The sequence below is a fragment of the Sciurus vulgaris genome, assembly GCF_902686455.1.
Source record: "Sciurus vulgaris genome assembly, chromosome: 17".
Classification (NCBI taxonomy): domain Eukaryota; kingdom Metazoa; phylum Chordata; class Mammalia; order Rodentia; family Sciuridae; genus Sciurus; species Sciurus vulgaris.
In genome coordinates this window covers 74,374,708-74,400,266 of record NC_136478.1, presented here as the reverse complement: position 1 = coordinate 74,400,266, position 25,559 = coordinate 74,374,708, and the positions used below count along the sequence as shown (strand labels likewise).

Below are 25,559 nucleotides of genomic sequence, written 5' to 3'. Positions count from 1 at the left end.
ATAGATCTCAAGGATGCTTTCTTTTCCATTCCCCTTGCACCTGAATCCCAAGACATTTTTGCTTTCACCTGGACTGACCCCAAAACCAGACACTCTCAACAGCTTACATGGACAGTCCTTCCCCAGGGCTTCAGAGATAGTCCCCATCTCCTTGGACAAGTCCTGGCAACGGACCTAAAGGACTTCCACTCAGCTTGCCCTGACTCCACTCTCCTTCAGTATGTAGATGACCTCCTCCTCTGCAGCCCTCCATGGAGATCTCAAAGCATGACACCACATCCCCACTCAACGTCCTGGCCTGTAAAGGTTAGAGCCCCCCCTCAAAAGGCCCAGCTGTCCAGTCCCACGGTCACTTATTACGGGTTCTCCATCTCCCACAGAAGGAAGGCCATCACTACCGACAGGGAACACCTCATTACTCCCTTCCCATTCCCAAAACCAAAGCCGAAATCTTATCCTTCCTGGGCTTTGCAGGATATTTTAGGGCATGGATTCCCAATTATTTCCTCCTAGCAAGGCCTTTATACAACATGGCAAAGGGCCCTCAAAATGAGCCATTACCCTCCACTCCTGACCAGCCTTTCCACATATTAAGAAAGGCACTCCTCCAGTACCAGCCCTCCACCTGCCAGACCTAAAAGACTTTTCTTCTCTATGTTCATGAAAAGGGAGGCCAAAGTTTAGAAGCCCTTGGACAAAACTATGGGCCAACTTTTGCCCCAGTAGCCTATCTCTCCAGGCAGTTGGACCCTACTGTTAGAGGATGGGCTCCCTGCCTACGTGCCTTGGAAGCCAGCCATGATCTTCAAAAGGAAGCTCATAAACTCACCTTTGGGTCTCCCCTCACAATTGTTTCACCACATCACTTGAAAGACCTCCTGACCTACAAAGGGTTACAATCTCTCCCCTCTTCCAGGATTCCTTCCCTACTGGTATCATACTTATAGAACCCCACAATATCTTTCAAACCCTTCCCCCCCTTTAAATCCTGCCTCCTTACTCCCTATTACAACTAACTTGCCAGAGCCCCCAGTCTATAACTGTACTGAAGCTCTGGAAGCTTTTCTGCCCTGCCCCACAACGATCTCTGAGGGGACTTTGTCTTGTCCCGACTTCACGTGGTTTTCTGATGGCAGTTCCTTTATGCAGGATGGGGTCAGAGTGGCAGGATATGCCGTTGTCTCCCTCTCCTCTATAATCGAAGCAAAACCCCTTCCACCAAACACCACTAACCAACAGGCCAAACTCATAGCAGCTACCAGGGCTTGTGAACTAGCTACAGATAAAACCTTATCTCTTTACACTGATTCCAAATATGTTTTCCATATTCTATTGTCCCATGCTGCCATATGGAAAGAAAGGGGACTCCTAACAACCAAGGGCACCTCGGTCACTAACTCAAAACTCATTTCTGACCTATTGGAAACCTCAAAGTTACCATCTAGGGATGCCCACCACCATTCAATCTGACAATGGCCCAGAACTTGTTCCCAGGTCACTCAGGCCCTCACTCACACCCTATCTTTCCCACGGCATTTTCATTGCCCCTGTCACCCACAGGCCTCAGGGAAGGTTGAAAGAACAAGTAGATCCCTTATGGATATCCTCACTAAACTAGCTATGGAATTAAGTTCAGACTGGCTGAAATTACTCCCTTTGGCCCTTTTACGCTTGTGAGCCTTACCCAAGAAACCCTCACTTCTCTCCCCACTTGAGGTCATGTACGGTCGCCCTCTCATTCCCCCGGACTCTCACCCAAGCGTTGACCTACTTCTGACAAATATGCCTTACCCCTTCTTTTCCACCTTCGAACTAAACTATGGAAACACAGGACTGGCTCCTTCCTGATCCCAGTCTCTCTCAAAACCCTTTTCCTTTGACACCCGGGCAATCTGTCTATTACTGTCCTCCAGGGGAAAGAAATCCTTTACAACCAAAATGGGAAGGACCTGTAGAAGTCATCTTATGTACTCCAACAGCTGCTAAGCTAGCACTCCCCCACAACCAACTTACCCCATGGATTCATATTTCTAGGCTCAAACCAGCCTCCCGCCCCGCCGATCCAAAAGAAGCTCATCAGGAAACTCCTTCTCACAAAGCTCATCCCAAATTCTCCTGTTCTCCCTCCCCTCAAAACCCTCTAAAACTATGTTTTTCTCGCATCTCACTCCTCGAACCTATACCCGAAAATACTCAAACCATACACGAAAATATCCAACTCCGGACTGTTTCTCCATCTACTCCTCCTAGTCCTCCCAAGTCTCCCCTCACATGCTACAACTTTGGTCTGGGCATTCAAAATCAGAGAGACCTACACCGAACATAGCACCAAAACTACTCATCTACTTCCACCTCTGCATCCTGTCCAACAACAGGATGTTCAGCTCCAATAACACTTATGTTCACACCATCAACCAAGGCCTTCTTCAGTCAGCCCCTGCTCTCTCTCTACCTCTGCTTCACCTATGTCCAGACTGAAGATCACTGTCACAGCCCCTGATGTTTAAGGGGCTGTCCATGTTGGTCATGCAACAGTCACTACCTGGGACACCCCACCCCTGGGCATCATCCCACCTCTGCCTCCAAGAAACAAGACAATGTCCTCCAGAAACAGGACAATGGCTCAATTCCACTCACCATCAAAGACCCCTGGGACCCACACTGGGCAACCAGAGAGACGGCCTTCATCTACTACGGAGCTTGGTCTAAGCCTCATGGGACCCTTCACATCTCTCGCAAACTCACACCTGTAGAGTCACAAATCTCTGAAGTTGCTTTAGATGTACAACACTCAGAAATGGTTCTTATCCAGACCTTACAAAATACACCCTCACCTTCTGGTCGTAACTATTCTTGGCTACACCTTATCCAAGATACAGCTAGATTTCTAAATCTCACCTCTGTTGATCCTAAAAATTGCTTCTTATGTGCCTCCTTGCAACGACTCCTTCTGGCCACAGTCCCCCTGAACTCCTCTAAGTACTCATTCCTAACCTCTGCAAAACCAATGACACCCATCCATGCTGTCCCCTTATGGGAACCTGAACCAGATCACTTCATTCATTGCCTTCTTACATCCTCATCCTCAATATATCCTTCAGCTATACTTTGCCACACTTATACCACTATTACAAGCACTGTATATACCCACCCTGGACATTTCTTCTGGTGCAACACCACTGTCAGTAACCAGCTCCACATCAATTCCACTTCTCCCTGTGTCCTTATCACACTGGTGTCTCAATTGGCCCTCTACAGCTCCTCCAAGTTTCAATCCTTTTTCCTTCCCTACAAGCTGCCTTCCTACCCATACTCATGGGAATATCACTAACTTCTTCTATCACTGGAGTTGCTTTTTCAGGTGGAGCTCTTGGTCACTCTCTGTGGGCCACAGAAGATCTGAACACTAAACTTGAAGGCACCCTCACTTCAACAGCCGAATCCCTAGCTTCCTTACAAAAGCAGGTGACCTCTTTGGCCCAGGTAACACTGCAAAACTGCAGGGCCACAGATCTTCTTACAGCTGAAAAAGGAGGCACTTGTTTATTTCTCAGAGAAGAATGTTACTATATAAATGAATCCGGGTGGTTGAACAGAACATTATTCAACTACAGGATTTGGCTGTGGGGTTTTGAGGACATACTCCTGATTCTCCTCTTTCATTCTGGCTTCAGTCCTCCTTTCTTGCGTGGGTACTCCCAATCCTGGGTCCAGTGCTCCTCATTTTTCTCACCTGTCTCCTTTTACACTGCTTGTTAAAGTTCCTTCAACGTCAACTTCAGACTATTTCAGTTTCTTCTCAGGTACTAGCAACCACTGGCTACAGATGACATCCCCACATCCCCCTGGGGACATCTTACCACCACCTGTTAAGGAAAAACTACTCAGCTCATGGAACTCTTTCCTCACATCCCTTCACCAGAACGCTTGGCTCATTCCACCCGAGGCCACTACAAGGGACATTCACCGACCTCACTCCCCAAGAAACCTTCCCTTTTTGGCCTTGTTATGGGGTCTCCTGACCATATTTCTCCTGAAACCCTCTATCCCTTCCCAGACTTTGCCCCATCCAGCAGGAAGTAGCCAGATTGAGCGATGCCCCATTCCAAAATATGAAAAAAAAGGGGGAGAAATATAAGGTCACCCCTCTTATTATTTTTCCCAGTTGGCACTTGACTGACCTTCTCCCGCTGGCATGAACTTGCACCCAATTGGTGCTTGACACCCCACCCAGACCCCTAGCAACAAGGCTCACCCAATCAACTCTCACCCCATTTCATGCCCCAACCAATCAGCCTCTTCCCAGCCTTATATAAGTGTGTACATTTTTAAAATAAAACAGAACTGCTCTGGCTTTTGGCTTTGGCTCGTGTCTCTGTGTGATTCCTTTCAGTCTCTCTTTGTAGGACCTCACAAAAGTTCTATCCTCCTGGGATCAGAGGTGGGCCAGCCTCAGCAACTCACAGACCCTTAGTAACTTAGCCAGAGCTCTCTCAAAATGAAAAAAATAAGGTACATGGACTTTGTTCAGTGTAAAGCACCCCGGGTTCAATCTTCAATACTGGGAAAAAAAAAAAGTTCCGTCCTCCTAGACTGCTGACCAACTGACCCACAGCACTCAGACTGCATGTTCACACCCCCACATAGACAGGGCCATAGAGTCTTATGGCAAAGTCCTTGGAATTCAAAACCAGGCTGCTGGGGGGCGTCCTACTCTGGAGTCTGGCATTTCAAGAGGTGTGACCCAGGCCTATTACCCACCAAGTCGCCATCTGGTTGTGGAGGCTCTGATCTCCAAAAGCACCTATCTCCCAGTTGTCCTGGAAGCTCAGTTAGTGCATAGGAAGCCCTCAACTAGCTCCTGCAGGCGAAAAGCCCTCAGTAGGAGTCTCCTAAACACAGTGCCCCTTACCAAGGTTTAGCACTTCAGTTTCAGCTATCTGTGGTCAAGCTCAGTCTGGAAATGTCAAATGGAAAATTCCAGAAATAAACAATTCACATTTTAAACTGCATGCCATTCAGAGTGGCACGATGAAATCTTGGCTGTCCCACTGCATTCTGTCTGTATGTGCACTGCCCCTGTCCCCAAGGTATCTGCTCCATGAGAGTCTGCATGTTAGTCACTGGTCAGCCTTCTTGGTTCCAGCTCAACCATCCCAAAGCTGCAGTGTGTGTGTCCAAGTGACTCTTATTTCACTTAATAATGTCCCCAAAGTGCAAGGTGGTGATGCTGGCAGTTCACACACATTGAAAAGAGACTGCAAAGTGATTCCTTTGATTGAAATGGTGAAAGTACTACTTAATAGGGAAAGAAAAAATAGCATTTGGAGAATGCTAAGACCTGTGGTAAGAACCAAGGTAACAGGGTTCAGTGCCGTGGTCCAGGCCCCAGAGCTGCTGCCCGCAGACAGAAGTATCACTCTGGCTGACACTCACAGATGACTATTAGCCCCACCCCATGTCAATGTGCAGGGAGCAACATTTTCATGAGATACAATAAAGATGAGTTCCTGGAAACAGGAGGCAAATCCTCCAGTCTTCCCTGGCCTTTACAGAATCCACAACACCAAGTCCTTGGGGTCAGAGCAATAGGTCTCTCCTGGTAGACCCCCAGAACTTTGTCACTAGGAATTTCTACCCAGTAACTGTGCCTACACATTTATGCACACTCACACACATGTATGCACAGTTACATGCACAACTGGAATTTTCTTCCGTTCTGAAAATTTACCTCCTTGTCCATTGAGCTTCAGATGGAGATAATCCTGGGCTGCTTGGGTTTAATCTGATTATCTCTCCAAGCCTTCCTTTTATAGAGCCTAGGATGGGTGATTATTTAAGCTGTGATTGGATGAAGCTTGCCTGTTGGTGGAAACACCCAGGTCTTCAGTTCCATATTAGATGCAACCCCCCGGCTTGTGAAGTAAACTATCAACAAACATACTGGTATTACAGCAGTGAAACGTAACAAGATTCACACTAAGTGGGAATAAAAAGATTAGCCTTAATCTGGTCGAGTCCCAGGTCAAAATTTTATCAGATTTATTGTGATTCATTAAAACTTACTAAAACTTAAAAAAAAAAAAAAAAAAACTTTCAAAGATTTACAGATTACAAACGGGGTAGAGAAAAGGGCAATGTCTGCTCTCCTCCTGTGTTAGTTCCAGGACTTTCGAGAAGGAATTCTGAACTCAGCAAAGAGATGGCAGGGACTGAGGCTGGGGTCACTTCAGTGGGAAGGAGAGGTGGGTGTGAATTACATGTTGGGAGAGCACATGGTGTTTGAGAGATGCCATGTTGGGAAGGAGTAAGTGATGACTGGGACGTTTGGCAGGAAGGCTTGACCCTTCACCTCCAGAAGGCTGAGACGTGTGCTGGTATTCATGCTCAAGAGCTTCCCTAGGGTCAGGAGAAAGTAGGCTTCAGATGAGTTCGCCCATCAATCAGGTGGCAGCAAACACAGTCTCCCACATGGAATTTGATTTTTGTGTTTTGGGTGGTACTTGGGATTGAACCCAGATGCACGTTATCACTTAGTTACATTCTCAGTTCTCACTAGGATGCTAGGGCCTCACTAAGTTGCTGAGACTGGCATTGAACATTCCATCCTCCCGCCTCAGCCTCCTGAGTTGCTGGGGTTACCAGGCGTGTACCATGTGCCATGATCCAACATGAGGTTTGTAAACATTTCATATAATGAAATTATCCTGTTTTGCTTCAGAGCTGTGAGATTTTATACCTATGAGTTGTTCCATCTTGAGCTTCATTCTTTCATGGTAATGATAATGATGAAAAGATGTCCATTGTACATATTTTTGGATTTTTTTTTATTACACAAAAATCCATTTGAAAAGAGTAGTACAAGTGTTCACCAAGCTATTAGGTGATTCCCTTTTTGTTCTGCTGAGTAGCTGGATGGGCAGGCTTCAACCAGGTGGTACCTTGCTTCTCCCTCATTAAAACTTTCCTTCTTGGTAAACCAGACCAGTGGGGCATGCTTCTACTGCAGCTAGCAAGGAGGCTGAAGCAGGAGCGTCCTCAGGTCAAGGCCAGACTGGGCAATTCAGCAAGATTCCATCAAGATCATCAGATTCAAAAGACTTCTGTTTTACTCTGGGCAGTTGATACCATTCCACTTTGGAATTTCCTGCAGACCACGTCTGGTCAAGCATGGGCCTGCCCCAGGATGGCGGGAAGGAGGAGAAGTCCTGGTTCCATCTGGGCCTGGCCCAGGGTGGGCAGGAAGGAGGGGAAGTCCTGGCTCCATCTGGGCCTGGCCCAGGGAGGGAAGGAAGGAGGGAAGTCCTGGCTCCATCTGGGCCTGCCCCAGGGTGGGCAGGAAGGAGGGGAAGTCCTGGCTCCATCTGGGCCTGGCCCAGGGTGGGAAGGAAGGAGGGGAAGTCCTGGCTCCATCTGGGCCTGGCCCAGGGAGGGAAGGAAGGAGGGGAAGTCCTGGCTCCATCTGGGCCTGGCCCAGGGTGGGAAGGAAGGAGGGGAAGTCCTGGCTCCATCTGGGCCTGGCCCAAAGTGGGAAGGAAGGAGGGGACGTCCTGGATCCACAGTGGGCCTGGCCCTGGGTGGAAAGGAAGGAGGGGAAATCCTGGCTCCATCTGGGCCTGGCCCAGGGTGGGAAGGAAGGAGGGAAGTCCTGGCTCCATCTGGGCCTGGCTCAGGGTGGGAGGGAAGGAGAAGTCCTGGCTCCATCTGGGCCTGGCCCAGGGTGGGAGGGAAGGAGAAGTCCTGGCTCCATCTGGGCCTGGCCCAGGGTGGGAAGGAAGGAGGGGAAGTCCTGGCTCCATCTGGGCCTGGCCCAGGGTGGGAAGGAAGGAGGGGAAGTCCTGGCTCCATCTGGGCCTGGCCCAGGGAGGGAAGGAAGGAGGGGAAGTCCTGGCTCCATCTGGGCCTGGCTCAGGGTGGGAAGGAAGGAGGGGAAGTCCTGGCTCCATCTGGGCCTGGCTCAGGGTGGGTAGAAAGGAGGGGAAGTCCTGGCTCCATTGAGGGCCTGCCCCAGGGTTTGAAGGAAGGTGGGGAAGTCCTGGCTCCATTGAGGGCCTGCCCCAGGGTTTGAAGGAAGGAGAAGTCCTGGCTCCATCTGGGCCTGCCCCAGGGTGGGCAGGAAGGAGGGGAAGTCCTGGCTCCATCTGGGCCTGCCCCAGGGTGGGAAGGAAGGAGGAGAAGTCCTGGCTCCATCTGGGCCTGCCCCAGGGTGGGAAGGAAGGAGGAGAAGTCCTGGCTCCATCTGGGCCTGGCCCAGGGTGGGAAGGAAGGAGGGGAAGTCCTGGCCCAGGCGGGGTGGCCAGAGGACTGCGGCAAAGCGGTCCTCTGGGTCCGAGGGGAGGATCAGGCGCCTGGCCCCCTGTCGCAGGGACCCTGTGGGTGGGCAGCTCCTGCCTGGTTGGCCTGCTGCCCTCTGTCCAGCCTGGGTCCCCGCAGGCGCTTGGTCCTGCGGACTCTGACCCAGGAACTGCAGAGGCCCCTGCGTGCAGCACCCAAGGGGCCTCCCGGTCCCCGTCGCGGACAGGAGTCCGAGGTCCTCGGGGCTGCGGGACCCCAGCCGGCTGTCGCCATTGTGGCGTCCACTCGCTGCTGAAGGGAATTCTCAGGCCTCAGCGAGGAAAGCGCCCCGGCGGCCCAGAGACCTGGGCGGCAGCTGGTGTCCTGCTCTCTGGAGTCCACGCCGCCCGGGATTTGGCGAAGGGCAGGAAGGCGACGTGGGGCTCGTGCGTGGGGCCAGGGGTGCTTCGGGATCCCCTGCGCCGCCCAGGTCTCAGGTTGCCACCAGCGTGGAGGCCTCGGTGGAGGCAGTGGAGGACAGCGGCCTCCTGGGCACAACCTCTCCAGGCGTCGCTGGCAGGGCCCTCTGCCTCCCCTGCCCACTGGAGCGCAGGGAGTCTGCTGCGGCTGAGCATTTCCCCTGCGCCCCTTCCAAATGCTCCCTCGACTGACCGCACTCTCAAAACTCCCAAAGGAGGCAGCAGGAGTCCCTCCGTCGCTGATGGGATCTCCTCCTCCGGGTTCGTGAGTCGCAAGCGAAGTTCAGTTCCTTGGTTTTGTGTTGCTGTCCCCCAGGGCACGTCAGTGCGCAGGGCCGGTGAGAGGAGGACGGTGAGGAGGAGCTGGGGACGTAGCTGGGCGCTGGGGCCAGGACCCCAGGTCCAGTAGGAAGAAGTAAACAGAAGCATCACCCTTAGAACCTTAGCCATGCTAAGAAACATGGAAGTGTTTTCAGCGAAACTTCTCAAACCTGAAAACTTAAAAAAAAAGTGTGGCACACATTTGCGTTTTGGTGAGTGTTCAGGTGCTGAGCTGCCCCGGGCTGATCCCGTCGATTTGGTGGCACGTAGTTCATGCACTGCCCTCCATTATCATGCACCCTACTCATCCTCACGGCGGACTCTACGTGTTTTTAGGACCTACAAGTATTTTGTTCATTTATTTTTGAGGTACTGGGGACTGACATGCTTTAACACTTTAAAAGCCCCCTTTGAAAGCATCTTTTTAAAAGCTTTGAGACAGGGGCTTGGTGAGCTGCTGAGGCTGGCTTTGAACTGGGAATCCTCCTGCCTCGGCCCGTGGGTCAATGGGATTACAGGTGTGCGCCCCCGCGCGGAGCTAGGGCCTGCAAATGTCAAAGGAGGCCACCACAAATCACCGTGCTCTATGCTGGGGCTGACTCCCACACCCCTCCCAACTTCACTGGGGTTGAACAGGGGCACTTTGGCACTGCGTCACAGCCCTCGCCCTTTCAATTTTGGGACAGGGTCTCAGTTGCTTGAACTCTAATCCTGCTGCCTCAGTCTGATGAGTGGCTGGGAGCACAGCCCTATATCTCTCATTTTGAGACAGGGTCTCACTGAGTTGCTTAGGGCCTTGCTAAGTTGCTGAGGCTGACCTGGAACTTGCCATCCTCCTGCCTCAGCCTTCCGAGTCACTGGGATCACAGATGTGCACCTCTCCACCCCACAAGAGGGTGGTTTTCAAAACCTGGGCTGTTTGGTGCAGCACAATCCAAGTGGCAGCCGGGACCTCAGTCTGTCCTAGCAGGAGAGGCAGAGTCAAGAGCAGAGCCTGAGGTCTTTGCTCGGCAGTCTGGGTTGAATGCTGTGACCTTGAGTTCACTCTGGAAGTGAATGTCCAGCATGGAAGTGTCCAGGGGCTGCTTCAGGAGACATCAGATCAGAAGGTGCCCACCCACACCCAGGGTGGAAGGGACTCGCAGGCTTCACGCAGCCTCCTTCTATGGTCTGCTCCACCAGGCGGCAAGTGGTCAGGGCGTGCTGAGACCCAACCAGTGCAGGCGACCACAGGCAAGGGGAGGACGTTCCTGCCCAGACGCTGTGGGGCTTGTGTTCTGGGGTCACAGGATGTACCAAACGTGAGAAACGGACACTGAAACGTGGTCACCAGTGGCCTGAATGTGCAGAGGCTGCGCCTGCGTATGTGACCACCGTCCAGGCACAGGGCTTTACAGACGTCCTGAGTGTGCAAGGGTAGGCCACGCTCAGCACTTCACGGAGTCTCACACTGCACTGCCACTTTTAAGGCTTTTCTGTCATTGAGAACAAAACAGAAAATACTAGGACTCAAGAATGGACTCTGGCTCCAAAATAAGACGTTGGCAAATCTCCTCTCCTTCAGTGGCATTCTTTTAAAGCTTAATTTACATTTAACCTGATACATAAAAACAGAAAGACTGTACATCTTTGTGGGCTGCTGTGTATTTCAATAAACATGTACATTGTGGAATCAATTTAAACACAATCATCTCTATCATTTTTTTTTTTTTTTTTGGTACCAGGGATTGAATTCAGGGGGGGCACTTGACCACTGAGCCACATCCCAGCCCTTTTTGTATTTTATTTAGAGACAGGGTGTTGCTGAGTTGCTTAGGGCCTCACTAAGTTGCTGAGGCTTTTTTTTTTTTTTTTTCTTTTGTAGCAGTTGATGGACACAATACTTTATTTTTATGCAGTGCTGAGGCTCAAACCAGTGCCGCACATGTGCTAGGCAAGCGCTGTACCACTGAGCTGCAGCCCCCAGCCCAGGGCTGACTTCGAACTTGCAATCCCCCTGCCTCAGCCTCCCAAGCTGCTGGGATTACAGGTGTGCACCACGTCTGGCCATCATTTATCACTTTTTGATGAAATCATTCAAAATCCTTTTTTCTAGCTTTTTAGGATATGTAGTATACAATTAGATCCTCCTGTGCAACAGCACACAGAACATCTTAATCCCATCTGATCATTCTTTCTGATCCTTTGTGAGAAAAAGACCTTTAAAGTCTATGATTTCCTTCCTTCCTTTCCTGGGGATTGAACCCAGGGGTGCTCTACCACTGAGCTATCACCCCAGTTCTTTTTATTTCTTATTTTGAGACGGGGTCTCACTAAGTAGCTGATACTGGCCTGGAACTTGTGATCCTTCTGCCTCAGACTCTGGAGTTGCTGGGGTGACAGACGTGCACCACCTGACTTAAGTTTATGATTTTCTTTTAAAGAACTGCTTGAATTTCAAACAACCTAACCGAATTACTGCTAATATCACACATTTTGTTTTCAATGGATTTGTAAAATTTCAGGTATAAACATCTATCAAAACATCTAAACACACACATCAAATGTTTATGCTTTGTCGGTGACACTTTACGCTTCTTAGAACAGGCACTAAGACCCACCCCTTCTCCGTCATTTCACTGTTCCCTCGCCTGGTCCTGGAGGTTATGTGCCGCTCCTCCGGAACCGTGGTGGGAACGGAAGAGCGCGTCCCTGGCAACCCGCCCAGCTCCTGTCCAGTGACTTCATTTTGACAGTTTGAAATTGGCTATGATTGGAGAATTTACACCAAGAAAACCAGCAAACACTTCAAACCGTGGATTTATAATACTGATTTATAATACTGTGGAGCTGTCTAGACTTAACACAGCAGAGAACACACTGAATGATTCAGATTTGAAAGTGTGAGTGCAGGTGGTCATTCACTGCTTATGGCAGGAGAAAAGTGGTGGGAAAAAATCAGCTGTTTGTTAATGAAAAGGGCAACAGACAGTTCATAACTGTTCGTGTTCTTTCTTTCATAACAAAGAAAACAGGCAAAATATATGAACAGGATTCTACCAAAGAAAAAAGGTTGCAAATACACAATGTCAACCTCACAAATGCGCAGGGAAACGCAGCTCGAACTCCACGCCTGCTGGTGGGGTGGATCCTGAAGGACCATAGCAAACACCGGCAAGGATGTGGAAGGATGGGATCCCGCAGACCTGGGGCCTGGGCAAAGCCTATGGCCACCCGGCTCCCAGCCTGACAGTTTCTTAGATAAACATTCACCTACCCTGGCTCAGCACTTCATCTGAGTCACTGACACACAAGAAGCCAACATGAATATGTCACGTATTGTACACGCTCACAGCAGCTCCACTTGCACTAGCCAGAACCCAGAAATGACCTAGGAATGGACGGATGGCGTATCCTCAGGGAACATACTACTCAGCAATAAAAATGAACAGCTCACCTATCAAGGAAGAATCTCAAAATAATTATGAATGAAACTAGGGAACATTTTGTGAATCAAGTCATGTGAAGTCCTGAAAATACACCTAAGACATCAGGGAAGGCAAAGCAAAGGCCGCCTGAAGGCCAGGGGCAGGAGCTGGGCTAGCAGAGGGCATGAGGTAGATCAGAGACACCAGCATGTTCACGGAACAATCGCAGTGGCAGTCCAGTGGCTTACGGTGAGGTCTGGTAACCCTACATTAACTCCGTCTCTCGTGATGACCTTGGGGGGACAATCTTGCCTCGATGGCAGAAAATATTAGTGACCACTTCTACACGATTGGTCACGAAGCCACCACGTTGGAGCATGGGTCTCCCTCCCTCTATGCCGGTTCTCCTGGCCTATAAAGCAACGGCCTTCAGGTGAACACTCCGGAAAGGCCGCTGGAGTGGGAGACACACAGTCCTGGGGACCCGGGGACCTGGAGCATCTTCGCACGCCTCAACCCCACACCAGCACTGGAACACGTCCAAGGAGCCAGTGTCTTCTGCTGCGACCTCCTCCACTTCCTGTCGGCCCAGGGTTTCCGCCCAGCCACGTTCCCCCTGGCCCTGTGATGACGGCAGACGCCTCCAGAACAACGGGGACCAGTCCTCGACTCCTGTGCAGCACCCAGGGTGCAGACTGCTCGTGGTGCCAGGCATTACGCGACGTCCTGTGCAACCGTTCATGCTGTTCCCAGAAGCACTGGGAGTGGTGGGAACTTCCTGCCTCAGGGTGTCCCAAGCCCATGGAAAATCGTGTCACATGCTCCAGGAGTTAGGGCCATACACCCTGGGGCTCTGCCTCGGGGGCCCGAGGGATGATTCATATGAGGCCAAAACTAGGAAGGGAGTGAAACTCTTTCATTACACCCCGACTCTGAGGCTTGAAGGTACGCGACCCCCTGCCCACCCCGCCACAGCTGTATGATGCTGGCAGAGACCAATTTCGTTTTCAAGCCAGCTCACACTGTGAACAGAATCCCAAGATTACAGGTGGCTCAGACAAGAAGTAACATCCTCAAACCAAAACAAATGAGGCAGGTAGTTCCCAGGCTGGTGTCCTAGAGGCTGGGAAAAACCTGATGGTGTCATAAGGAATGTGTTCCTGAAAGAGTCCACTCTTATCAGGATCTCTGGTACAAAATGGGTTATGTTCATGCCCCAGCTTGTCAGAGAGAAGGGAATGTGGGCTGACCACTCGTATCCCCCAGCAAAGGGAGAGCATAATCAGCTTCCCTGAACATGCTGGCGTGGTGACCGATGCAGCTGGACTTGGCAAGTGGAGGTGCAACGGCCTCTGAGGCTGTCAGAGACATAAACCGCACAGTTGTGGAGGCTAGGAAGTGTAACGCAGCTCCTCGGAGCTTCCACGTACCCGAGCTTACGGGAAGCTCCCCACCATGCATCTTCAGATGCTGGGCTTCAAGCTGGGTAGGTAGCTCACAGGTGGTCTCCCCAGTGACTCCACTAAAGGAAAAGTGCATATTCCCTATTCGGCTAAGGCCCTTCTCCAGTGTGAACTCGCTGGTGTTGGATGAGGACAGATTTGCAGCCAAAGGCTTTCCCACACTCACTGCACTGATAAGGCCTTTTTCCAGCGTGGATCCTCTGGTGTTGAATGAGGCTGGAACTTTGGCTGAAGGCTTTCCCACACTCACAGCATTCGTAAGGCCTCTCTCCAGTGTGGACCCTCAGGTGTTTAATGAGGTTGGACTTGCAGCTGAAGGATTTCCCACATTCGCGGCACTCAATAGGTCTTTCTCCAGTGTGGACCCTCTGATGGTTCTTAAGGTTGGAGCTATGGCTGAAGGATTTCCCACATTCCTCACATACATAAGGCCTTTCCCCGGTGTGGACTTTCCGATGCGAACTGAAGCTGGAGCTTTGCTTAAAGGATTTCCCACACTCCCTGCATTCATAGGGTCTCTCTCCAGTGTGAAGTCTCCGGTGGTGGATGAGGCTGGAGCTGCGGCTGAAGGCCTTCCCACACTCCCCGCACTCGTGTGGCCTCTCTCCAGTGTGGACCCTCTGGTGGTAAATGAGGCTAAAGTTCTGGCTGAAGGCCTTCCCACACTCCCCGCACTCGTAAGGCCGCTCTCCAGTGTGCACGCGCTGGTGTTGAATGAGGTTGGACCTTTGGCTGAAGAACTTCCCACACTCCCCACACTCGTGTGGCCGCTCTCCAGTGTGGACCTTCCTGTGGCTGTTGAGGCTGTACACCTGGCTGAAGGCCTTCCCACACTCCCCACACTCGTAAGGCCGCTCTCCAGTGTGCACGCGCTGGTGGATGGTGAAGCTGGAGCAGTAGGTGAAGAACTTCCCACAGGCACTGCACTCGTAGGGCCTGTCTTCACTGTGGACCTTCTGGTGCTGGACGAGGTTACATCTGCGTGTGCAGGCTTTCCCACACTTGCTGCACTCAAAAAGTCCTTCCCTCCTGAGGCCCCTCTGGTCCTGAATGAGTGCGCCTGTGTGGCCAGCGGCTTTCCTGCAGTCTCCCCAGGGGTGGTGACGTTTTCCATCATGAAAGGTCGCCCCACACCTGTCACTAGTGTTTGGTTTCTCCCCTGTGCGAGTGGCCTGTTGATGGGGAAATTCCGTGCTGGGCAGAAAGCCCTTCCCAACCTCCTTGCAAGTAAAAGGCTTCCCTGACACATGGGTCATGCAGCTCTTTATAAATGAGGCTCTGTCCACGTCACCTCCAAAGGGTACCTCTTTAATGTGCTGCCTCTGATGCTCTAGAAGATCTGCAGTGAAGTGGAACTGTCCTCCACGTGTGCGTGGCTTCTGCCCGTGGTGTGTTCTGTGGTGCTGCGCCAGCTGCAGAGTGTTTCTCAACACCAGGCCACACATTTCACAGGGGCAGGCATTCTGGGACAACGACTCTTCTTTGAGAGTCATGACATGTGGCAATCCTACAGAAACGCTGGGTTCAGAAGGTACTGCCTCACGCTCTACTCCATGCAGACCACCTAAAAGCAGACATCAGAAGCACCGGTGAAGGGGATGCTGCCTTGATTAGGACGGGCACCACAATCACAAATGTGCACCCAACAAGCAAAGAACCAGTCCATGCAGCTGTTCTCAGGCCGAAGAGGCAGCTGCTATGCATTCCTGGGCCCCGAGGTCACAGAATGGAGCAGGTCTTACAGGCCTGTTCTACAACTCATCCCTTTTGTCATGGCTTCTAGCAGGACCAAACCTGCTGGTGACACGTGTGCTGGGAAGGGCACCTCGAGGCCCAGGAGAACTGGACGGGAACAGTAACTGGTTTAGGCTCTGTTAAAGGATACACGTAACTTCAGAACACATCGGAAGACACACTGAGGAGGCAGTGTGAGAACAGTTAAAACATGGAGTCTGGAGACACAGGAACTGGCACTGGGATGGATTTCAAAACAAAAATGAGAAGTTGTAGAAAGGAAAGGAAGGTAAGATGTCAAGAATGCACAAGGGAAGGAAAAAGTGAGCTGTCACAGGCAATGACATCAAAGACACAGGTCGAACAGCCAGGTCTCAGCATGACCTGTGTGTAACCTAATGCCATCCCTGCCCCTTGGCTAGGCCCTCCCTGAACCTGTCCTGCTAGGACTGGGGTCGCCAACATACTGTGAAGCATGGAGGGTTCTTCCCCTAACCCCAGGTGAGGAACTGCATGGGACCAGGAGGATACAAGTGTTAAAGGAAGATAGGACATGTGAGCAGCTAACGAAGGCCCAGAACAATTCAGCACGTAGCAGAACACAGAAAAATCAAACTGGTATGAACTCAAATACTGTACTATGATAATAAATGCAATCTCCATGATAACTACGCATACATAAACAGTCACAGAAGTACACAAAAGAAACGACAAGGAATCGAAGTTTCGTATAAGAGTTGACTGAACACAGAATTAATGCAGGAAATCAGAAATAAAAAAGCTATAAGGCATATAGGGAACAAACGGCAGCATGACAAAGCCCATCCCTCCTTGTAAGCGACCATTCTAAACATAAGTAGATCAGACTGAGCAAAAGACAGACCATCAAAACTGAAGGGAAAGAGACAGGTTTACAACAGCAGCTGGGAACATGCACACCCAGATCCAACAGCAGACCATCCAGAGAAGAAAGAAAACAAGGGGGTGAGCAGCAACCTAACCCAAGGCGACCTCACAGCCATATGGTGAGGACTCTGCTCAACAAGAATGACCCCACGGCCCTTCGCCACTCTCCTCCCAGGCTCTGCGGCCTGGTGGGGTCCTGCAGGGGCTTCCCAAGCAGGCCTGCATGTTGATGGCTACAGGACTTTTTTTTCAAGATTCCAGACTCCAGTTCTGGCAGTGAGAACTTTCTGCACTAGTCATCGCATCAGGTGGCAGGTGCTACGGAGCCCTGGTCAACTCAGTCACGTAGCCACTGCGGTGCCAGATTTGGAAATGGCCACAGTGGTTCTTAAGAATATTTTGGGGGCCCAGGTAAGTGAGGTGGTTCCTCTTCCCAAAATGGAGTATCTGTTGTTTCTGTCAACCTGGGAAATACCAAGATGGAACTGCTTCATTCAGTGGGAAATGACAGTCCAAGTTGCACATTTTCTGCAGAAAAACAAGGCTGGAGGACTGCGTCACATCTGCACCGAGGTGATATAAACGCAGTGGTGATGATTTTGGGGGAAAAAAAAAAAGCTCTGTATTCTAACTAAAGAGGTCAAAATAGGAGCACATGGAAAAAGAAAACCAGTTATTTTTCTCATCCTAAAGACTATGGTGGAGTTCTTGTAGAACTGAAGCAAGCTTGATTTATATTTGCAAGAGACTTAATTGCCCTGAAAACCCTTTATCAAACACTGTCAACATGTATCATGGCACTGCGTCCTAAGTTAAAAGACTAAATTACAGAAATATTACACACATATGTGCAAACTGGATTTGAAAAAGCCTTAATTACCAAATGCTTGGGAACATTATTAAAATCATATTCATAGAAATAAATTATTCCCATTTAAAATGTAAAAAAAAAAAAAAATGAACAAGCTTCTCAAGCCCACCTGTGGCACTCTCCAGGATGAAATGCGTTAGGTGGTGAGCTAAGCCCCCTAGATTTAAAGACAGAGGACATCATACAAAGAATATTCTCCAACTACCATGGGAGAAAATTGGAAACCACAGGAGGAAAACTGGAACATTTATAAACATGTAGAAATTAAACAGCTTGATCTTAGATCTTAAACAAAGATATCTCAACGGAAATCAGGAAACAAAACCACAACATACCCAAACTTATGCGATGTAACAAAAGTAGTAATAAGGGGGAAACAGGATATAAATACCTACATTAAAAAAGAAGAAAGACCTTTACTCATTGGCCTACTTTTACACCCTGAGGAACTTCACAATGAAGCACAGCCAGGTGGTGGCACACGCCTGTGATCCCAGCAACTCAGGAGGCTGAGGCAGGAGGACTGCAAGTTTGAGGCCAGCCTGGGTAACTTAGCAAGACCCCGTCTCAAAATAAAAAAGGGCTGAGGATGTTGTTCAGTGGTACAGCAACCCTGGGTTCAACCCCCAATACCACAAAACACAAAGCAAAAAACAAAACAAAACAGAGACGAACAACAAACTAAAGCCAAAGCCAGCAGGAAAAAGAAAAAAGGAAAGGAAGTTAATAAAGATGAGAAATGAGATAAAATGGAGAAAATCATGAAACCAAAAGGTAGTTTATACAAAAGGTCATCCAAACTGACAGAGCTTTACCTAGATAAAGAAAAAAAAAAAAAAAAAAAAAAATCCAAAAAACAAAAAAAGAATCAAATTACTAAAATCAGAAATGAAAGTAGGGGATTATCAATCTTCAAAAATAGCACTGGCCTGGGGATACAGCTCAGTTGGTAGAGTGCTTTCCTCACAAGCACAAGGCCCTGGGTTCAATCCCCAGCACTAAAAAAAAAAAAAAAAAGATAGCATTAAAGTTGTAGTAAAACAGATGAACTGACAATTCCCAAGTGCACAAAACCTACCAAGACTAAAAAATGAAGAAACAGAAAACCTGAACAGGCCCATAAGTAGTTAGGATATTAACCTAATAACCAAAAACTGACCAACAAAAAGCTCTGAACCCGATGGCTTCCCTGGGGTGAACTCTACCCCATTTAATGAAGAACACTCTTTTTAAACTCTCCCCCAAATGTGAACACTTCCAAACACATTCTTTAAGGCCAGCATCACCAATTCGAACTCAGACAAAGACTAACCAGTATTCTTGATGACTGTTGATGCAAAAATCATCAGTAAAATACCACCAAATATCTTAATTCCGTACCATTCAAGAAGGATTACACACCATGACCAACCAGAATGTATTCCTGTAATGCAATGATGATTCAAGAAAGTCAAGAATTTTAAAAAGGCAAAAAAGCACAAGATCATCTCAAATGATGCACAAAGAGCATGAGATGAAACGAAACCTCTTTTGATGAGGAGAACACTCAGCAAACCAGGAACAAATAAACTACCTTAACATTATAAAAGTCATACAAAAGACCCACAGCTAAACTTATACTCGATGGCGAAAGACTGAGAACTTTTCTTCCAAAAGCAAGGAGAGAAGGCTTCCTCCTCCTACTCACCATATTACTGAAGTTCCAATCACAGCAGTTAGGCAAGAGGGAAAGTAAAAAGGATCGGAATGGAAAAGAAAGATCATCTCTGTGTACAGATGACATATGTAAGACCCCTAAAGATTTCACTAAGAAAACTTCAGCTAATAAACAAATTCAGCAAACACATGGATACTAAAATTGGCTGCATTTATATATACTAATAATAAACAAGCAGGAAAGGAAACTAAAAATTGTGCTTATTATGGCATCAAAAAGAATAAAACAGCTGGGTACAGTGGTGCATGCCTGTAATTGCAGTGACTCAGAAGGCCGGGGCAGGAGGATCCCGAGTTTGAGGCCAGCCTCAGAAACTTAGTAAGACTCTGTCTCAAAATAAAAAATAAAAAGGGCTGGGGATGTACCTCAGTGGTAGAGCATCCCTGGGTTCAAGCCCCAGTATTAAAAAAAAAATGGTAAAATGTTAAGGAGTTGAATTGGCCAAGGAAGTATGACATGTATGTCTTACAAATATTGCTAAAATAAAAACAAATAATAATAATAAAGGGAAGAGATCACATGAATATTCATGAATTGGCCAACTTGATCTTAGGATATTCATACTACTCCAAAGTGATCTATGGAATGAATATAATACTTATCAAAATCCCAATGACTTCTTTTTCCAGACACAAAAAAAAATCCTAAAATTCATGTGGATTATTGGGGTCATCAAATAAGGTAAACCAACCTTGAAGATCAGAGTTGGAAGACTCACATTCAAAACTCATCACGAAGCTACAGAAATTAAAATGGTATCACGCTTCCATAAAGACGGACACGGCTGGGTGTGGTGGCGCACCTGTCATCCCGGTGGCTGGGGAGGCTGAGGAAAGACGATGGCAAGCTTGAAGCCAGCCTCAGCGACTGAGCAAGACCCTGTCCCAAAACAAAGAGTAAAAAGAGCCAGGGACGCGGTTCAGGGTGAAGCACGTCTGGGTTCGATCCCCAGTACTGGGGGGCAAGGTGACAGGCACATAGACCAACTGGAGAGAGTCCAGAAATGAACTTTCGAATATGTGGCCGATGACTTTTATCAGGAAGGCCAAGGCAAACAGATGGTGAAAGAACAGACTTTCCAATACTTGATGTAGATAAGCCTTACCTCCATGTGAAAGAATAAAGCCAGACCTTTACCCGACATCAGACACAAACATCGACTAAAAATGGACCAAGCTGGGCACGGCACACACCTGTAGCCCTGTGCTCGGAGGCTGAGGCGGGAGGATCGCTTGAACCCACGTGTTCAAGACCAGTGTGGGCAACACTGTGAAACACTGTGTCAAAAACAAACAAACAAACAAACAAAAACAAAATGTACCACAGATTAAATGTGAAGAGCTAAAACTAAAACTCTTAGAATAGGGAAGAAGCTTCATGACATTGGGGCATAAGCAGTAAAAGAAAAGTGAATTGGACTTCATCAAAGCAAAAAGTTCTACATCAAAGGACACTATCAACACAGTCAAAAACAATCCACAGAACGGGAGAAGACTCCTGCAGATCACAGGCATGATTCAGGGCATATCAAGAACATACAGAGTTCCAAAGGGCTTGAGGGCTTGAATAGACATTCTCCAAAGAAGATAAAGAAATGGTCAAGACAAGTGGCCAACTGGTGCATGAAAAAAATGCTCAATATCACCAATTGACAGGGAAATGCAAATCACAGCCACAGTGAGGTATCACCTCATACCATTTGGATGGCTGTTATCAAAATAACAGAAAATAAGTGCTGCCAAGGACATGGACGAACCAGAACATGTGAGCATCAATGGTAGGAATGTAAATGGTCAGATGCAATGAAAACAGTATGGTTGTGCCTTAAAAATTAAAAACAGAATTACTACACGTTCCAGCAATTCCACTTCTGGGTATGTGTCCACAGCAGTAAGAGCAGGGACATGAAAAGTATTTGTACACTTGTGTTCACAGCAGCATAATCACAATTACTCCAAGTACGGGCTGATGGACCAACAGATGGACAAAATGTAGTGCTTCACACAGGGAATGCTATTCAGTCTTGAAAGAAATTGATACAACATGGATGGACTTTCAGAATGTGCTGAGATAAGCAAGCCACACGAGATAAAATACTGTTATGATTCTACTCATGGCGATACTTAGAGTGGTCAGATTCTCAGTGACAGGAAGAAAGCAGATGGTGCTTGCCAAGGGATGGAGGGAATCATTGTTAAATGGAGAGTTTCAACTTTACAGGATGAAAAAGTCTTGAGAAGAAAAGCAGTGACAGCTACATAGCGATGTGAATTTTCACTGTTTAGAATCAAGAAATGCACACTTAAAAGGGTTAAAATAATAAGATATCATATATATTTCTCCAAATTAAAATAAACAAATAACACCTTGGGGGAGGGTCTTGTAAAAACAGGCTGCATAAGTACCAATGATTTTAATGACTATTTTGTGGCACACTGGACACAGATAAATGTCAGGCCTAAGAAGGGAGAAAAACGTGCATGGACCAAGAGAGTCGCCAGACAGGGAGGAGACAAGCTAGGTGGCTCTATCAGGCTGGCTACAAAGATTGCTTATCCACGACGCTCTGGGGCAGCAGGTTTTGTGGTGGTAAGGGGAGGGAAAAAGGCAAGCACTCAGTCCACAGCACCTCCCCAGGGACCTGGGGAAGGCAGCAGTGCCCACGGATCAGATCTGAGAAGGACGGAGCTGCGCCTACGGGCACGGAGGAAGGCAGCCCAGCCCAGGGCACAACGGGGGTGTAAGGGGCTCACCCAGTGAGGACGTGAGTGCCAAGTTCTCCAGCATCACATCGAGGTACAGGTGTCTCTGAGCCTCATCGAGAAGGTCCCACTCCTCCCAGGAGAAGTACACAGCCACGTCTTCAAAGGTCACACTGCCCTGGCAAGACGAGGGCTGATGAAATCACGAACAGCTCACTCGGGAAGACCCACCAGCCATGTCCCGCACATCTGCCCCTCGTCCGCCCTCCTCCCAGGCTCCTCATCTCTGACGGGACCCCAGACCCTGATGCCGCTCGTGCCTGCTCTCCTGGTGCTCCCATTCGTCACTGCCTCCATTCATTCTGGTTTCCATTCGGAAACCTGCCAACGCTCGGGTAAGACAATCTCCCTCCTCTAAACCCCAGCTCCCACTGCCTCCACGAAGACGGAGCCTGTCATTCAAGCCGCGCTCCTGCCTCCCGCTCCCCGAGTTTGTTGCCCCAGAAAGAAAAGGGGGCCCGTCGTTCCCTGCACACATTCGCCTTGACAGCTCCACGCGCTGGATCTGCGCCTGCGATGGGCTTCCGCATCTCCTGGCTCGGCTGGTCCTAAATGGGAAGCCCCCCAGTAACTGCCGACAAGGATGCGGGACCCTCGCCCTGGTGCGCACGAGGGCTGGGGAAAGGGCGGGTGATGTCCCGGGACACCCCGAATCCGGAGAAAACGGGGTGGAAGTCAGGCGCACACGCCTGGGGTACCCTCCACTCACCTGCGCAGGTTCCACAAGGTCTGGCGCAGCCGTGGGCACCTGGGGAAAGGGTGGCCGCGGACGTCCGTGACCTCGGCTGCGCGCCTCCCGCACGGGCTTCCCGGTCTCCCCACCCCGCCCAGGGCCTGGCCACTAACCTCCGCTGACTGCTGGCCCCCGTGCCCCGTGCCCGGGTGCGACCTCCGCCCCGCCGCGCGGCCTCTGGCGGGCTGCATCCCTGGCGCGGCGGCGGACCCGCGCTTCCTCCACCCACCAGCCTCGGGCCGGCTTTCCACGCCCGCCCGCGCGGCGCCTCGGCTCGGGACGCCCCCGCCCAGAGCCCCGGCCCCGGGCGCCACTCCGGGCGCGGGTCTAGGCCAAGCCAGTGCCTTGCAGGACGGCGAGGACCCCGCGTCCCCGCGCCCTCAGCCCGCCGCGCCCGCCCGGACCAGGGCCCAGGACGCGGCTCACCCCGGCCGGGCCCCGCGGCGCCTCCATCGGACTCTCCCGGCGCGGCACCCGGGCGGCGACCGGGCGCTGCCGCCCTCGGCCGGCGTCATGGGCCGCGGCGCCCCGACCTGCGGGCCCGCCTCCCACGCCTCCTCGCGCGTCGCTCGGACTCCAGCGTCGCACACAGGACTGACAGAACCACCCGGGGGCCGCCGGAGAGGTCGCCACGAAGGCGCCGGAAGCGCTGCCCCAGGGGAGGCGCCCGCCGGAAGCGCCCCTCTCCTGGACCCTCATTGGGTTAGCGCGCTGCCACTGGACGCAAGCGCTGCTGGGGAATGTAGTCCCGCGGCCGCGCCGGCCGTGCCCCGGGGAGCGCGGAACCGCGACCTCGCGAGAAAAGTCCCCGCGGCGCGGACCCCGGGCGAGCAGAGGGGCGAGGCTCGCCCCGGCTGCGCTCGTTGCCCGAGGGGCCGCAGCAGGTGTCCGGGGAGCGCGGGCTCCGTGCGACGCACCACTCAAGTGTCAGAAGCCCACGCGCGTGCAGTCCGGCGCTGGCGGGAAGCGCACGCACGACCGCTCGCTCCTCAAAGGCGCTCAGCCTGGAGCGTCGTCGGTTAGATGGCGATCCCTGCGAGCACCGAAGGGGCGAGGCGGCAGCCGCCCGAGACACCGACCAGGGCAGTTACTCCCTGCCCGGAAGCATCTCCGCTGTGAAGTGTGTGCGACCACACACAGGCGTGTGAAGCCTGCGTCCACGCCCGTGCGCCCCTCGTTCCCATCCGGAGTGAAGCCTGTGTCCACTCCCGAGCGCCCCTCGTTCCCATCCAGAGTGAGGCCTGCGTCCACGCCCGTGCGCCCCTCGTTCCCATCCGGAGTGAAGCCTGTGTCCACGCCCGTGCTCCCCCCTCCGTTCCCATCCAGAGTGAAGTCTGCGTCCACGCCCGTGTGCCCCTCGTACCCATCCGGAGTGAAGCCTGTGTCCATGCCCGTGCGCCCCTCTTTCCCATGCAGAGTCTCTAGGCATAAAACCGAGTTCACCGCTGTTTATCAGGGGACTATCACACTTTATATTATAAAACAGCGGGAAGTCTCTTCCTAGCTGGGAGGCCGGTCTGCGGCGCCGCGTCTTCCAGGACTGCACCGGGTGCGCTCTCAGCCTGTGCGCCCAACCCGGATCCCACACGCGCCCCACCGGTTCCACTCGAATCCCACCGTCATCCCTCCCGCGTCCCACCTGCGCCCGCTGGGCAATACCTCGCCTACCTGCGGCGGGTCTCCAGCTCGCCTCGCTGGCCGCGAGCACCTGGACACCCGGGGCACCCTCCTCGCTGCACGGGTAGGCTGTCCCTGCTCTCCCAGGGCTCGGGAATGCGTGGCGCAGCCCGGGTGCGCCCTGGCCGTGCGGGAGCTCTCGCCGGCAGGTCACGGCTCCAGAGAGGACAGGTGGTGGCGGCGGGACCCACCTGGCTGATTCAGGCCAGTTGTGTCCCTGGAGAGCCGGTAGGACGCGGCTTCGGTGCCAACGCAGGCCTGGGTTGGACGGGCCCTTCCACACGCCAGGTCGTACCCCTGTCGCGTCTGTATTAGGGGTCCCTTTCATGTAACGGGGTCCCTTTATGATTTGATCATAACCCTTGCTGTTGGAACACTGGAGGCTTATTTTTAAACTGACGGCTGTTCCTTTCCTTTTCTCGCTCCTCTGCTCCCCAACAGCCGAGGAAAGAGGTTGGTTGACTCCGCCTGACCCAAGTGCAGTTACCAGTCCTTCCGCTTACTGCCCACTAAGCAGAGAAACTCCGGCCCGGGATTGGGAAAAGCTCTCTAAGGACAGAGTTGAACATTAATTGCATCTACTAACACTTTCTGGAAAACAGCCCCCTATCCCCTTGAAAGCACCCTGATCCGCTGGCAGAGAATGGCAGCCCTGTGCTGGAGCTGAGTCCCTGGCCTTTCTCCTTTGTTAGGCAAGCAGTGAAGCTCCTTGTTCTTAAAGCCTCATTCTCGTCAGATCAGCAACTGGGGCAGGGGCTGAGCTTTAGGTATCACCTCCATCTTCTCGCTGGGCGCTCTGCCTGGGCACCGAAGCCCCGGATCCCTCAGCAGGTACATGTGCAAAGGGCCACTGCAAACCCGCCTGGAACTGGTGTCAGGGCTCAGAGCTGCTGCACAGCCGAGGACCCTACTCTAGGCTAGGGTCCAGGTGCACTGCGTTTTGAGTGTCAGCTTGAGAGATGCGCCTGGAGTGGGCCAGCTTGGCCATCATGGGCAGGAGAAACTGGGTTCTGCTGGAGCCTGGGGAAATTCTGAGGGGGAGATTCTGCAGTTCATCTCTGTGGTGACTTTCCTGGGCGAGGCCTGTGACGAGTGACCAGGTGACTCAGGCCAGTGTACTGCTATGTCCAGTCTTCCTTTAATGGGCCTCAAATGTGGGGGTTGCTTCATTTGGTGGTCTGGTGCATTCAGTAAGCACATGGGTCTGGTTTGTCT

At 51.1% G+C, this 25,559-nt stretch overlaps 1 protein-coding gene across 2 annotated transcripts; it reads right to left on the bottom strand.

Annotated features, from left to right (window-relative positions):
- Nucleotides 1-13,207: 13,207 nt before the first annotated feature.
- LOC306648027 (uncharacterized protein) lies at nt 13,208-24,561 on the bottom strand. 2 transcript variants are annotated; one of them, XM_079117708.1, is made up of 3 exons: nt 23,094-24,561; nt 21,926-22,052; nt 13,208-15,508 (listed from the first exon to the last, which is right to left on the bottom strand). In XM_079117708.1, exons 1-3 carry the CDS (start codon nt 23,364-23,366, stop codon nt 14,034-14,036), a joined length of 1,875 nt encoding a protein of 624 aa, XP_078973834.1. In that variant the 5' UTR covers nt 23,367-24,561; the 3' UTR covers nt 13,208-14,033. The 2 variants fall into 2 exon arrangements, with proteins under 2 accessions (XP_078973834.1, XP_078973835.1); XM_079117709.1 differs by lacking the exon at nt 23,094-24,561 and adding an exon at nt 22,644-22,928 and having other exon boundaries at nt 21,926-22,047.
- Between the last annotated feature and the right edge of the window lie 998 nt (nt 24,562-25,559).